Source organism: Pteropus vampyrus, unplaced genomic scaffold (genome assembly GCF_000151845.1).
Source record: "Pteropus vampyrus isolate Shadow unplaced genomic scaffold, Pvam_2.0 Scaffold95, whole genome shotgun sequence".
Lineage (NCBI taxonomy): Eukaryota > Metazoa > Chordata > Mammalia > Chiroptera > Pteropodidae > Pteropus > Pteropus vampyrus.
The window spans coordinates 317,932-334,571 of NW_011888876.1; the positions used below are offsets into that span (position 1 = coordinate 317,932).

At 41.4% G+C, this 16,640-nt stretch overlaps 1 protein-coding gene and 1 pseudogene across 1 annotated transcript in view; one reads left to right on the forward strand and one right to left on the reverse strand.

Annotated features, from left to right (window-relative positions):
• Positions 1-16,640, forward strand: part of FNBP1 (formin binding protein 1) — a 77,313-nt gene that overhangs the window by 18,522 nt on the left and 42,151 nt on the right. Inside the window, exons 7-8 of the mRNA XM_023532953.1 lie at positions 6,615-6,677; positions 7,088-7,192. Coding sequence (XP_023388721.1) covers positions 6,615-6,677; positions 7,088-7,192 — 168 coding nt within the window. The remainder of the gene's footprint in view (positions 1-6,614; positions 6,678-7,087; positions 7,193-16,640) is intronic.
• On the reverse strand, positions 1,868-1,986 carry LOC111742496 (annotated as a pseudogene).

Consider the following 16,640-nt stretch of genomic DNA (forward strand, 5'->3'; position numbering starts at 1 on the left):
TTATATGATCAAGCTAATTACAAATCTTCTGATCTATGTCCCACTGAGACCCAGCTGTGGATACTTTGTCGTAAAGCCACGACATCTGGAAAGAAAAGAAAACCAAGGCAGCTTTTAAATTTCGTGAGCTGGCAAAGGAGCCCTGGGTTTTCATAGCCGCCCTTCCTTGTTGGTGTTATTGCATTTATTTCAGTAAGTTTTAAAAAAGCAAGGCGTCCCGCGATCTTTCAGTGGTTGGTCTGTTGCTTGGGTTACACGGATCACAACACACACTAATACCCCCTGGGTCCATGCATCTCGAGAAGGTGTATCTTATAGTGTTATATCTTTTTTGATTTGAAAGAACTTGGGAGGGGAGCATTCTGTTCGTTAAGGCCCTGTCACCACGGTGGTTCTGTCACCTGCAGAACCGTTGGTCTGGTGAAGCAAAGAAATTTTATTTCATCATTTATGGGATAACATATTTTATTATCAGGATACTTAGATTCTGTCCTTGATTTTGTGGATTTGAAATGCGACTTTGGGTTCGTATTTCTCTCTCGTAAGCTGGAATGAGACCTTCTTTTTCTTCTAAAATTGTGAGGATTACTCGAACAATGTTTGTATCTCACCTGACTCTCCTGTATCCGGTCACCCCCGTGGCACCAGAGTCGGCGGAGGCTCTGGAGCCCAGCAACAGTGGGGGTGATGCCCCAGAGCTGGGTGATGCCCCAGACCTGTGCGGTGCAGCGGCCCGTTAACCCGTCTAAAACCAAGCCTGGGGTCCCCCAAACCTCTTTATCAGTCCCGTCGTAACCTGCATGTCCTTCAGTCAGTAAATGGCCCTCCCTTTTAACCTACTTGTTCCGGCCCAAACCATGAGACTTCCAGGACTGCCGTCCCCTGGTGTCCCGTCGTCTGCACAGTGTCAAGTCCTGTTGGCCCTCCCTTCAGTAAATGTTCTGAATCCGAACACTTCTTGCCATTTCCCCACGTCCACCCCTAGTCCAGCCCCTCGTCGTCTCACCTGGAGGACTGTCTCAGTGACCTCCTGATTCATCCCTCTAGGCAAATGCGGCCTCTTCCCTGGTCCCCTTGCCACTCCTGCTCCCATTCAGTACATTCTCCATCCAGCAGTCTGCACGATCTGATGATGATGCAGATCGGACCGTGTCCCTGCCCTTCGTACGTCCTCCAGTAGCTTCCCACCACGCTCACGGCTTGGGAAGCTGTCCCGGGCCAGTCCTGGCCTGCATCTGCCTTGACCCTCGCTTCGGTCTCATGGCACTGGCGTGAACACGCCAAGCCCTTCCGCACGTCAGAGCATCTTTAGCTGCTGTTCCCGCCGCCTGGGAGGCTGTTTCCCCAGACCTTTTCAAGTTCACGCCCACCCTTCATTCGAGGTTCTACTCAAACATCTTTCCAGACCAGCCTGCTTAAAATGCCGCCTACACCCACCTGCCTCCGTCTGTTCGCTTAACCTCTTTCTTTTTCTTTCGTCCACTGTGTCCACTGTTTCACCAGGACAGGGACTTTGTTTTAGTCATACCTAGAGCGACACCCTGCACGTGTGAGCGTGCAGTCAACACGTGTTGAATGTTTAAGACCTTTCTGCCCGAGGAAGGGTTACTGTCCCTAAGTTTCTCCCACCGACCCGGCTCTGCATCTAAAACTTATAGGTGGCCACTCTTCCTGGTTTGGGTTTGGAAAGTGACAGCTTTATACTCTTGGGAGGAGGGATCAAGTGAGGGATGGGAGTTATTACTGCTTACTGTTGGTCTTTTTTTTGTTGTTTTTTTTTTTTAGGTGAGGCAACCCGCAGTTGACCTCACAGATTGCAAGGACCTCGTCAGTTTACAATCCCTTATTTTTAGTTTTTTATTTTTTATGCCTACAGCACCTGGTCTTCCTAGGTGGTCTCCCATCCAAGTACTAACCAGGCTCGACCCTGCTTAGCTTCTGAGATCAGACCTGATCGGGCTTGTTCAGGGTGGCATGGCCGTAGACCCGTTGGTCATTTTAAGATCCTTTCATCCTAAGACTTAATTGGGATTCTTCAGAGGAATTAGAACTTTAAGGAATATGAAAGAAGGGATTATTCTGAAGAACAGACAAAGGACTCTGGGAGTCCCACGTAAATTGTAGATGTGGAGTGTTCCAGTTAGCAAAAGCCAGCAGGATCAGAGGGACAGTGGGGGAAGGACAAAGAGCAAAGGCTAGGATCCCAGTGCCCAGATGGTCAGTGTTATGATGGCTGGAGTTAAGCCACTGAGCATGACAGTGGCAGGTAGGCATTTTAGGAACTTTAAACAAGTCCATCGAGAAGGAATTCTTGTTATAAATGAATTTGGGAACATAAGCCTTACTGAATAAAAGCAGAATGCCACTCCTGTTATGAACGTTTCTGGGTTTATGGTGTGGGATTTCAGTGAGGGGGTGAAATGCTCCTTTGAGCCAGTCTGAAGGTTTTTCAGTTTTCCTACACAGTCCACATAAATATCCAAACCACAGAGATTTATCGTCACATCAATTAATCCCCAGTCAGGCTTAGAAGCCCCTAGTGTTCCAACCCACCACACTGTGGGTTTTCAGGAAGTTACAGTATTTGTCACAGACATGTTTTCTGGACGGTCCTTTTTTCTTTGCCCTTTTCAAGTCTTTGTGTTCCTTTGTTTTTATCTGTGGAATCTTGAGTTTTATTTAAAATTCCAGATGGTTGACTGTCCTCAATTGAGTGTTTATTCTTTTTTTTTTCCCCCAGTTTTTTTTTTTTTGAAGTAGCTGCCATAGTTTCCTTTATTAAGGAGTTTTAAAAATTAGTAGCCTATTATATATACAGTAAAAGCGAGCAGCTGTTGTACCTAATTGTAGAGTGTGAATAATAAACATTCTCACAGTTTGTCTGTGCCGCCTAGGTATAATTTCTTATAGAGCAGTAAAATCGTCTTAAAAGCTTTATCCTTGTCGTATTTTTATTTAAGTTAATGCTTGCTTATTTTAGGTTCCCCATGATTTTTACCTTAGCTACCCTAGTCACAGGGAAATTTCTGAAAGATTTCTGAAGGATGATTCTATTCGTATGTTTTTAAGGGTCAACCGAAAATTTGAAATGAAAAATAAGTGAGTTTAGCCATCCCCCGGATCACCATCAGGCATTTGAAAAAGTTTCATTATGTTTGGAGAGAAACTCAAGAAGCATCTTATTACAGGAGAAAGTAGGAGCATTTCTCCGAGTCTCGAGATGGCATTTCCTGTCTCTCCTGTGACAGGAGAAAAGATCTGTGATGACTTCACTCCATGGGGCCCGGAGAAGTGTTTATTATCTTTTTTTTCCGAGAGAACAATTGCTCTTTATTGAAGCGCTCGGAGGCACACTTTTTAGATACACACTTGCTCACTGTCCAGCGAAGAAATGCTTTGCCATTGTTCATAAAACAGCAAACACATCTGGCAAGCCGGTTTGTTCGATTTTGTAACCGTTGAAGTAGCTTTTCCGACCAAAGGAGGGAAGATAGCGCCGCAGACGAATGGCAGCTGCTATCTAGGTCACGGTGTGCTCAGCGCCGAGGGAGGCTTTGGCTCCATCCGTTCGTTTCCTAAGGGATCAGTGGCGACCGCGTTCGTTGTGCATGTGCGTGTGTGTGTGTGTGTGTGAGAGAGAGAGAGTTGTAGCCCATAAATTCTGGAGGAACACACGTTATGAAAGAAAGATGAGAAGGAAAATCACCGACGCCTAATTTTTTTCTCCCCTACGTCACATGAAATGTTACCGTTACAAGTGGAGCTTTCAGAGACTTGCTTTAGTCTGACAGCTCTTGAGTGAAAACTCACCAATAAAGTCAAGGTCCACGTGGTGCTTGCAAAATAAATTCGTGCTTATTAAATAGATAAATGGAGGCGGGGCAAGAGACTTTTATGCTGTGGGTTTTCTATCAGAATCATCCCTCGTGCTGCCAAAAGGTGACCTTTTTTCAAAGACTGTCATCTTCAGAGAAGGCTCCCGTGATGAGAAAGCCGGGCCACCGTTTCCTGCGCAGCCTCTGTCACTTTCTCCGTGTTCTCGTTGGCGGGTTTCCTCTCTCTGCCCAGGGACCTTCTGTTTTGTGAAAATGTTCGTTTTGAAGAGTTGCTGTAGAGCTGGAGCGTCCACCTACAGCACGGCTCTGATTTGATGCTGAGGTTCTGGTTTTTTTGTTTTTTTTTTTTCCTTTTCTTTTCGGGGCCATCTTTGAATCCCAAAGTAAAATTTGGGGGAACGGTGAAATCCTCGCAGCAAACTGCAGGACACGGGGATCCTGCTTGCGAAATAGAGATCGTCCTCTTGACAGTTTGAAAGAAGTCGCGTTTCTGAATGGACGGGGACTCCCAGGACCCGAGGCGCCTCACTGAAGAAAGGGCCCAGCTGAGCCTCGGCCGCTCTGCTCTCCGGGAGCCTGTCCCTGGGTGTCCCAGTCTGCCTGGCTCTCTTCACCCACCCCCCCAGCACCTCCCTCGCTTCCTCCCTCCATTTTTTTCTAAAGGGCCAGTCTGTGGCTTTCAGAAAACCTGCTTGCACTTTCTACTTCCTCCGAAGTTCAAGGCTTTCCTAACTCTGCCCTCGGCTCTTTCTCTCATCCTTCTCCCGCGGCCCTGGTCCTTTCTTGCGTGTTTGTCCCTACCCTCCGACGCCATCTCTTTTCTCCCTCGGATTCCTGTGTCTGTTTATGGGACTTGAAGAAATGAAGCCCCCAGGGGGCTCCTCTGGGGTTCAGAGAAACCAAAAAATTGCTGGATGGATGACACGTGCTGAGAAGGGGCGCTTAAAAGACGGAAGCATGACCTCGAGAGAGAGAGAGACAAGAAACATTGCCTTATAAAGGAGCCCTGTTCTTGGGGGGGAAAAAAAAAAAAGTCTGATGTCGTCTCCTCCTCCCCAGCCTCCCAGGAGGTGGCTATCTGTTGTGACTCAGCCGAGCCATGGGTGCCAAGGACGTGGTGTGATCGGAAGCTCTGAGGGGCCCGCTTCGTCGCTGTCCCTTTTCCACTCTGCCTTCCCCGTAGCAGACCCCGCCACCCGTGCTTACCTGTCAGTCAGCACACAGCTAGCACATTCAGCCCAGTGACTGAAGGCAGGTCGTTTACTGAAAGGGGCGTTTAGGACGTTGTGGAGGGCTTCCGGAGAAGCGGTAAGGGACAGTGAGGATGCCAGGGCTGATCACAGGGAGGAGCCGCTGTGGCCCCCGGTCTCCGGGCAGGGGGTGCCCTGTGGAGCTTCACAGCGTAGCCCTGGGAGGGGGGCTGCCTGATCAGAGCTGTGGCCTGGGGTGGAGGGACCCCACCAGCCTAGAGCATCTGAGCTAGGGGAGGCTGCGGGTGTAAATTCCCGCCCTCTCCAGAGGGCGTAGCAAATCGAACAGAGCCAGAGGACGCCTGCTCACAGGGTCACCCCGATGTCTAGGTGTCCCACAGCCCGCCCACATCGGGTTTGATGCATCAGCACATCCTGGTGGTTTTCCTGAACAAAGGACACCAGAATCTGACCCTCTCTCTCCACCTGCGCTGCTACCTTGTGGTCCCAGTCTGTCATCTCCAGGGATGGAGAGAGCCTCCTACCTGGTACCTTCCTTCACAACATGGCACTTCTATACTCGGAGTCATCCGAGGCTCCCCAGCCTGTTCGGACAAGAAGCCCACAAGACCCTCCACGGTCTGCCTCTCTTTTTCTCCAACCCCTAATAGTCTTGAGGTTCATCCTGGTCTTGTCCCCTGGTGTCCTTGCTGGTCAGCGCCAGGCACATACCTGCCAGAGGGCCTTTGCAGATAGCAGGGAGGTGAATTTAAAGTTTCAAAGAGTCTAAGTAATGGAAACATCCATCAACACGACACTCTGACACAAATGTTTGTAGCAACATCGTAATAGCCCCAAGTGTCCGTCAGCCGGTGAACGGATAAATGAATCGTGTTCTATGTATATACAGTAGAGTGTCACTTGGTAATAAACAGGAATAAAGTACCGATACACGTGACAACGTGAATGAACCTCGAACACATGATGCTGTGTGAACATTATGAAATAACGAAAGCATTAATACCAGTCCCAAAAGACCTCGTACTGTACAATTCCATTTATATGAAACATCTCAAATTGGCAAAACTATAGAGGCAGAAAGTAGATTGGGTGGTTGCCTAGGGCTGGGGGGAACTGGGGGATAAGAGGGTGACAGCTAAGAGGGACAGGGTTTCTTTTGGGGGTGACAGAATATTCTAAAATTGATTATAGTGATGGTTGCATAATTTTGTGACCATATTCAAAACCATTGAATTGCACAATATGAATGGGTGAATTGTATGGTATGTGAATCGCGTCTCAAAGCAATTAGAAATAAAAGATGTAAGTAATTCTCTTAGTAAAACATTCTCAGCATTTTTACAAGTGGTGTGTGTAAGTCTTAAAATACAGTGTAGCTATTCCATTTTCATTTCTCCTTTATTTCTTAACTCTTAAATTTCTCGAGAGCACATCTGCTGGATATTCCGTATTTAACTATTATTTAAGTGGATGTGTTTTTTTTTGTTTTGTTTTTTTTATTCTCCTCCGGTGTTAGGATGAGAAAGAGCGTGTACTAATTAATCACTGGTGCGTTTCTCGCTTCTAGCACTTTCATGAAGGACGGAAGGCCCAACAGCACATAGAGACTTGCTGGAAGCAACTCGAATCTGTAAGTGAAAAACGAACAGCTCAGGAAATGTCTGGATAGGTTTTCTGATTAGAATTTAATTTAAGCTTGAATCAATCAGTGCAGAACAAGCGAAAACTGTAAAGAAATGTCTTTAGAAATTTTTCCAATTCCAATGTAATGTTTCTAGAAACTTACCTAAGGTAAAATGTTAATCCAAAAGAGCTCAAGGAGAGTATTTTTCTAAAAATCCCATGGAAAGAACAAAAATTAGGCAGTTGAGGTGAACGTAAATGCAGATTTTAAAATAACTTCCTGAAATTATGACTTAGAACAAATCAGTTCAGAGAAGAAAACTCTTTCGGAGATTTAAGTAAGATTGTATCTGTTGATAGGATCTCATGGTTTCGTTAATAACTACTTTCCCCACCACCACGTCCCTCTGCTTTTAGAGTAAAAGACGATTTGAGCGGGATTGCAAAGAGGCTGACCGGGCACAGCAATACTTTGAGAAAATGGATGCTGATATAAACGTTACGAAAGCAGATGTTGAAAAGGTAAGGTGAAAGTGAGTTTTTCATTTCCCCTTTTCCGATGCTAGTCACATATCCTCCCAGAGGGTCGGTCCCCAAGTTCTCCTTTTGATGCAGCCACAAAAGGCCACTCAACTTGGGATCATTTTCAGTTTGCGTCAGCTGTCACGGGGACCAGAAGCGAAAGCTCGGGGACTCTACAGTGTTAGGATCGAGCAGCTTGCGTATTTGTTCAGTCACCGGGATGATAACATGGAGACTTAGACCCCGGACGCACCGTGGGGAGCGGTGTTTGGAGAGTGTGGCTTTCTCTTAATGGCTTTCAAAGAGAAAGCCGACCCTTGCAAAGCTGGAGCAGACCGTTCAGTGCCAACGGGGAAGAGCTTGGCCGCTTAAAATGCCTTAGTTAGAAAGATAAAGAGCCCCCCACTGCTGGCCTGACTTCTGATTCATTCGGGTTGATAGCAGGTTGTGTAGTTGAAGGCTGGCATTTGTAAGTCCTCTCAAAAGCTTTTCTCTAAATGGACTTGTATTGGCAATTAGGAATACTATAAAGCTTGTACTGTATCTTCTTGTGGTTTCGTGTGTGCTTTTCCCCTAGAAGCTGAATTTTCTTTTTTATAAAAGTCATCAAATGTGGTATAAACAAAATTAGGCTGTAAAATAACAGTATTCATTGGTTACTGCCCACGGCTGTTTTGGCATGAGCAGGCTCCTGCTTTACTGAAGGAAGAGCCTTGCCTTTTCATGGATTTCTTGTACTTTTGCCAGATTAGTTGGAGATGAGATTAGTTGGCATATAGCGTGAATTAGTTAGTTAGTTATTTGCCGAATTCTGCCAGATTTCTTACTTAAAGCGTGGGTATATATATTAGTACGCCTGCCTCTAAAATTATCTAATATAGTAAAATACACATTCTCAATACCTATATTCGATCGTGAGTGGGGATATTTACTTTACCAAACGATGTACTAATATGCTGGAAAAATTGCCATAAATTACCATAAAATTGTCAGAAGTCCTCATTAAACAGCAACTCCCCAAACTATTTAAAACGTTATTCAACTAAAATAGATTGACTCAAAGTTTATCAAACAAACATTTGGGATTAAAAGCAGTGTATGTGTCCCAGAAACACATCTAGCTCAAATGTGTGCATTCTTTGTCAAATATTTTATTATCCTAAATGTAAAATTGGAGTGCTTTTTATTCATCGAAAGACTTTTTAAAGGAAATTGCTTCTGTGGCCTTTCCTAAGTATAAAAGCTGTCCACCCTCATTATAGAAGTATCTGAAAATATAAAGAATGTAAAGAGGGAGAAAAATATTAAAACATCTAACTATGATTAATAAAAGGTACTTTACTTTTCAGAGCCTTTTCTTGAAAAAATTCTGTATACTATATATGTAGTGTGAAGAATGATAACAAAGGTATATCTATCTTAAGAAATAACATCTTATTGGTGCCTTTGAAGTCTCCCTCCCTAACCTTATTCTCCGTACCCCCACCTTACAGTAAACTTCATCCTAACTTTGCGTTTAGTCATTTCCTTGCTATTCTTCATAGCTTTGCATGTCTCCAAAGAGTATATTTTATAATTGTGCCCCTTTTTTCACCTTTATTATAAACAAAAATCAGACTTTTATTTTAATTTCTTCTGACTTGTTTTTTTCATTCAGTATTATGTTTTTTATTTAATTCACGTGGAGTACGGAACACATGACTTTCATATATTAATATTAGAGCCCAGTGCCTTGGTAAACTCTTTTTATTTATGTTTTTGGGATTTCTGTAAAGATAGTCCTATCGCCAGCAAATTAGGACAGTTTTATTTCTCCTTTTTTAATCTTTAAGCCTTTTATTTATTTTTCTTATCTCGCTCTGCTGTTTATGACCTCCATTACACTGGTAAAGCAGTAATCATGGACTTCCTTATCTCGTGCTTGATAATAGAGTGCTTTAGCGTTTCCCCATTAAGCATGATTGTAACATACACTTTATCAGGTTAAGGGATTGTCCCTTCTTTTCTTGTTTTGTCAAGAGGTTTTTTTTTTTTTAAGCCTGATACCGAACGTCATCAAATACATTTTCTACTTCCTTTCATCCATTAATGTGATAGATTATATTCATCAATTTTCTTACATTCAACCAAATTAGCATTCCTGGGACAGTTCCAACTAGGTCATGATGTATTGTTTTGTGTGTGTGTGTGTGTGTGTGTGTGCATACATATACATATATATATATACGCATACATATATATAACTGAATTTGTTTCGTTAATATTTTAGTCAATATTTTTGTATCAGTAGTCACTGAAATTGGTCTATAATTTTTGTTGTCTTAGTTTTTTTCTAAATAATCAACATTTTATAAGAGATTTCAAAAATGAGTAAAAATGTGTTTCAATTTATGCACGTATTTACTCTTCCCAGTGTTTTGCATTCCTCTTTATAGATTCAGATTTCCATCTAGTATCAATTTTTTTTTTTATCCTAGAGAACTTTCTTTAACATTTCTTCATAAGCAAGACTGCTGGCAATGAGTTATCTCAGCCTTAATCTAAAAAGATATTATTCTGCTTTCATTTTTTGAAAGATACTGGATATATAATTCTAGGTTGCCGGATATATCATTCTAGGTTGGTCATTTTTCCTTTCATTTCTTAAGGCTGTCATTGTCCTACTTTACTTGTTTTGGATTGTTGCTTTTTTCTAGTTTCTGAAATAATATATGTGAGATGAAATGAACTGTTCTTAAATGTTTTGTAATACTGCATTGTGGGAAAGTTTCTAACTACTGTCTGCTTCTTTGGTTGACCCTGGGGTTATATGTTTCTAGAAATATATCTATTTCATCATAAGTTTTCAAAAGTATTGGCTAAAAGTTGACTGTAATAGTCTCCCTTAATTTTTGCTGCATATGTTGTAGCCCCTTATTTATTCTTACTATTGTTTATTTATACCTTTTTTCCTTCTGGGGAGGAAACTGTTTTTCTAAAAAAAATTTTTTTTACAATTTTCCAAGAACCAAAATATATCTTTGTGGTGCTTTTCTTTCTTATTTGTATTTTCTATTTCATTTAGTTTCTTTTTTCTTCTTCTTCATCTGTCTTCAGATTTATTGTATTGTTCTTTAAATTTTTCTTTCTTCAGATGCTTACTTCATTTCAGCTTTTCTCCTTTTCTAATATAAGTACTTAACAGATTTCCCATTTAAGTACTGATTTATCTGCAACCCAGAAATTTCGACATATAGTATTATTATTGTTCTTTATTTCCAGACATTTTCCATTTCTCGTACTATTTAGTCTCCCTTATGATTTATTTAGAAGCATAGTTTAAATTTGCCAATTTACGATGTATTTAAAGGTATCTTTCTGTTACTGATTTCTAATTAATTGCATTGCGATTGCAGAAAGCCTGAGTTTGATTTTTTTGTTTGTTGAGACTTGTTTTTTTGGACTAGTACTTGGTCAGTTTTGATGTGTTCTATAAGTAATTGAAAAGGATGTATATTCTCCAATTCTTAGTGGCAGAGAATTCTCCATAGTTTCATAAGATCCAACTTGCTGATTGTTGTTATCCAAATCTTCCCATCGTTAAAGAGTTTTGGTTTATTGGTTGTCCACGTTTTTGAGAGAGATGTGTCACTTCTTTGTACCTTGCTTTTCTTGTCACTAAAATGGGAACACAGGACTGATGCAAGTATTAATTGAGTTAATATATTCCAAGTATTCAAAGCCACTTACGACAGTGACCACTGATCCATAAGTTAACTATGATGATGAGAATAGTGGAAACTTTGCTATTTTTTGTCAGATTCACTCTTCTATTGCGAAGTTGTTTTATTAAAAAAAAAATAAGGTTGAGAGTTGCAGAATCTTCCATGCGATTTAACATTTCATCGATGTGTGATCGTCTTCTTTCTGCAGGCATGCTTTATGCCTCGAAGCCTAGTTTATTTGGTATATACCAGTTTTCTTTGGGTTAGCACTTGCCTGGCAAATCTTTCCCACACTTTTACTCTGCATCTTTCTTCGTCCTCACGTTTAGCTGCGTCTCACGGCATATGGCTGGATTTCTTTTTCATCCAGTCCGACAGTCTTCGTTTTCCACCCGGAGAGCTGTGATCCGCGTAGGCCATCTTATTTTGTGTTGTCCGTTTGCCTCGCTTTTTCTGTTTCCTTCTTTTCCAGAAACTCATTGTTTCTTGCCTTCTTAGATTTTAGAAATTTTGACTTTTCTCATTCCATTTCCCTGCTACTACTTTAGAGATGATGTATTCCATTTCAGTGCTTTGATTGGTAGCCTGGATATTTCCACATATGTATTCAACCTAAACCGTAAAGTAAATTGGGATCTTTACCCATGTCCTTGTAAATTACACGTTCGCTAAAACCAGCTCCTTTTTGAGTTTTGCAATCGATTTGGTTCCACTACACAAATTAGGCTTTCGTAATTTTACACAGTTCTCTAAGGAGACTTTCCATGTTCTTTGTTCGCCATTTCTTTTCGTATCTGGGATCTTATTTCTTCTTTCCAAAGGACCTTTTAGAAGTTCCTTTAGCAGAGATTTATTACAATAAAATCTCAGTTTTTGTTTTGACTGAGCTCTCTTTATTTTACTCTCATTCTCGAAAGCTGATTTCTGGATGCATGCAATCCAAGGTTGAGTCTCTTGCACCTGGAGGAACTTATTCTACCATCTTCTGACTCTCATTTGTGGTTGAGAAGTCAGTATAATTCTTAATCCTTTGAAGGTAAGCTGTCTTTCCTTCTCGCTAGCTATTAAGATTTTTTTTTTTTGGGTCTTTGTTCTTCTGAGATTTCACTGTGACATACCTAGGTGTAGATTTCTTTTTTTAGCTTCCTTTTGGTTTCTTGGGCTTATTGACTCCAGACTGGAGTTTCCTAAACTTGTTTCTTGCCTTCTATTATTCTATTATTTCCTCTAGAATTTAGATTATAAGGTATAAGTTAAAACTCCTACTGTATATCTTCTACACCCCCATTAACTTTTATTTATATCTCTCATCTCTTTGTCTCTCTTTCTGCTATGTTCTGCATAATTCCTTCAGATATGACTTTCATTTCACGAATTCTCTCTTAAGCTATGTCTACCCTGTGATTTAACACATCCGTTGAGTTTACAATTTTGTTCGTTAAATTTTTATTTCTAGAGGTTCCTTTCAGTTCTCCTTAAAATCTATATTGTCATTTTGTTATTTTCTTATTACTTTGTCACGTTTTTGTACCATGTTTTGCTTTTTTAAACACATATTGAACAACTGATTTTATAGTCCTTATTTGATTGATTTCAGTCTCCACAATCTCTGTGGGCCTGAATCTTCGGTTTGTTGTTCCTGCTTGTTTGTGGTGACTTGCTTCTTCGTGTATTTTTGTGACCCAAACACATCTGCTATCATGCCACAAATGCATTACTGAAAAACCTGATATTCTGCAAAAATACTGCTAAAAATAACAAACAGGGCCTATGGGAAAAATAGGTTTAGAAATAGATCATTCGGTCCTTATAGATCTTGGTAACCAGAGCACCAACAAAATCAACAATCCTCGTAAATCTACTAGCGTTTGAGTGGAGCATCACAGCCCCTGTCCTTCGAGATACGGCTTTCTGCATGTCTCCACTGCTTTAACTTGGGAGGAAATAGTTTCCCAATGTTTGCATTCATATTCCCAGCTTCACCAGATAGCGCAGCAGAATCAAGACCGTAGCCCTTTCCTTAAGATCTGCATGACATGGCTAAGGCTCACCGTTATGAGAACGCTTACACACGCTTGCTCCCAAACATTCGTGTGCTGTGAAAAACTGCACATAGACTAGCAAGAATATGTTATAGCAACATCATTGCTCTATAATTCAGTCACATAAGAAGTATACGTCACGGCAGAAAAACATGTGAGATACAGAACAGGTTTAAAGTGGGTTCTCCAGGGAGCTGGCATGACCTGGGGTCGCTACTAAGCCAGGATTGCATCGATCCAAATTTTCTAACTTGGGTCTTGGGATTCACACGGGCTGTGTGAATCGTGACCCTCTATGGTTCAGAAATTTCTTTGTTTTCCTCCCTCAAGTCAGATCCAAGGGCAGCTTTAAGGCTTTAGATAAGTACTGCCAACTCAGAATGGCTCTCCTCAACTATCTTAACATTTTCACGGATATATTGTTTTTTCTTCCACTGAGAGCATCCTTTTGTTATGTTAATGAAAGTTCTACTTACCTCCTCCCCAAAGGTATGATAAATTGCCCAATTTTGACACCGTAAACATTGAAGCCGAGTCTAAACACCGGAAAGTCTCGAGCTATTTTGCTAATGAGTGTGATCGAAGCACTTTAATTTCCCCAAACAGTAGTTTGACTGTCATATCAGTGTTTTTGCTTTATCGCTTGTAAAGCCTCTTGTCAGTATCAAACCCACAGGATGGAATGTTTCAGTTCTTATCTTAAGATGATTTCCCTTTCTGACTGATAGTCTTTGAATCCAACACGAATGTCTTTTCCCCCAGTTTCTGCAAACGATTAAATCACCCAATTGTGCTAGAAACCACTGACACTCTTTTTTCTGGCAGTCAACCTCAAGACGCTCAGAGAGACATGCCCGTGTTGACGAAGATGTGGTAACCACCCCCGCTGTAGGATGGGAAGGACTTTCCCGGGTTGTATTTGTGTTTGTTGTCGTGAACAATATGATCACGCTCTTCTAAACTCTTCAGGATCTGGGCATGAGCCTGATTTCTTCTCCCTTTAAAAAGTTCGAAGTCCCCCGTGGGGATTGGAACCACCCTTTCCATCAGCACTGTGTCCAGATCGCCTAGAATCCCTACTGAGTCCCCGTGGGACATCAGTAGACTTTTGCTTTGTGTTCGGTGTCAGCGTGTAGCCGGATGTTTAGTGATTCGCTTACAAGAGGGCATGAATTATTCTAGTTTAACTAAAAGTAAACTTATACGTAAAATATAGACATAAGAAAAAACTGGTAGTTTTACCTCTGCGTCCATGAACATATTTGGATGTTGCTAGGATGCCACGTTCCTCAGAGGAGGGAAGAGGAAAGGAAATGAGCTCGGCGGGATGCTTTTTATTGGTGATGATACTCAAGGGACTGTGCAGTCTCTGTCTTTTGCGCAGATGCCGCTGTCAGAGTCTTGAATTTGAAGATTTAAAGCGAGTTCTCGTGATTTGGAGTTAGATAACCTGGGTTTGTATAAGAACCTATATATAGATCAGAATAGGTCATCTTGTGGCTCATGACCCATGTGCTTATGTTGAAGATAAAACCTTTTTAATGCAGAGGAAAAGATAGTCCTTACTATCTGTTTTATTGTATTGAGAAGTCGAAGGACTGCAAGGAAACATGGAAAATCCAAATCATCTATGTCCTAGTCAGATATAGGATTCCCTTCTAAAAAAACACATGCGAACACCGAGGATAGGTAAAAGTGTTTTTTGCTGTCCCACGTCCCCCATCCCAGTGTCCTGATTGCTCTCACTACTTGATACGTGTCCTTCTAGACCTTTTAAAAATACAGTAGTCCCCCCTTATCTGCGGGGGATACATTCCAAGAGCCCCCCAGTGGTTGCCTGAAGCCGTGGATAGTACTCAACCCCGTATATACTATGTTTTTCCTATACATACACATCTCTGATAAAATTTATTTTATAAATTAGTCACATAAGAGAACAATAACAAAACCAAAGCAGAACAATGATAAGAATATACTGTAATTCTAGTTATGTGAACGTGGTGTCTCTTTCTCCCTCTCAAAATATCGTATCGTGCTGTACTCACCTCTTCACGTCAAGGAATTGCTTTATGGCTTCTCTTTGTTCTATTCAAATTGCCAGCATCGCTACCATTGTATCGGGGCCCTTAGTAAGTCAGATAAGGGAGATTTGAACACACAAGCACTGTGGTACCTCAGGAGTTGATCTGATGTACGAGATGGCCACTAAGTGACTAACGGGCGGGGAGCATGCACAGCGTGGAGACGCTGGACAGAGGGGTGATTCACGTCCCAGGCCAATGGAGCGGGGCCATGAGAGATTTCGTCATGCTATGCAGAACTGCGTGCAATTTAAAACTTCTGAATTGTTTATTTCTGGAATTTTCCATTTCATATTTTCAGACCACGGTTGACTACAGGTAACTGAATCTGTAGAAAGCAAAACCGTGGAAAATTTGTAGTGATTTATTGAGGTGAGGATAAATGGCCACATCTTAAGCGGGCAGCTCAATGAGTTTTTACATATATATATATATATGAAATGATGTGTCACCATCTAGGATAGGGGACATTTCTAGGACCCCAGCAGGTTCCCTTGAGCCCTCCCCCGACCCCAAAGTTAACTATTTTTCTGACCTCTATCATATATTAACATAGCCCGTTTCTCTACTTCATACAAAGTATACAAAACGTATTCTGTCTGTCTTCTTTAACTCAGTCTGTGAGATTCATATTGTTGTCACATACAGTGGTGGCTTGTGTTGTTCATTTTTCATTACCACGTGGCCTCCCACTGTATGGCTATACCACAGGTTGTTTATCCATCCTCATGTGGGTGGATGTTTGGATCATGTCCATTTTGAGGCCATGTTAAGAGTAAAGCTACCGTGGACATTCTTACACACGTCTGTTGGTGGACATGGCCTCTCGTTTTCCTTGAGTACCTTCCTAAGAGTGGATCCTGGGTCGTAGGTGTATACATGGCTTTGCTGTCAAAGCGCTTGACAACGGTGATTGTACTAAGGGACCTCCCTTCAGTCACTCCTATTTTCGCCAACAATTGATATTGTTGGTCTTGGATGAGTGTGGAGTGAAATCTTGTCATGATTTTAATTTGCATTTGCATTTCCTTGATGAAAAACGATGGTGAGCTTATTTTGTATACCATTATCTGCCATTTGAATAACCTCTGTGAAGTGCCCAAATAGTTGATGCATTTTAAAAACAGATTTTTCTTTCTGGCTTATAGGTGTTCTTTATATATTCTGGATGATTGTGTGTATATGTGTCTGTACATATATATGTATGCATGTGCGTACATATATAATTATACAGTATGCTTTTGTGTCTGGCTTCCAATGGACACAAGTTTTAATAAAGTCCAGTTCATCAGTACCTTTTTTTTTTAAGGTTAATGCTTTTTATTTTCTGTTTAAAAGATCGTTACTTACTCTAATAAAACCTTTTAGTATTTCTTTAATCGATATGTGGATGATCTTTTATTTTAAACTTTTCATCATCGCTATTAAAATATTGTTGTACAATGGAACAGCCCTAGGCAAACAGAATAGTATCATTTCCAAGTTGCACATTTTTCAAGGATCATGCTGAGAAGTACAGAGAGCCTGGCTCTTTGTGGCCCCACCGCTCTGGGGCCCCACACCATCAGAATTGACACGCTGCCCAAGGACCATTGTTCATTGTCACCTTGAGCAATTAAAC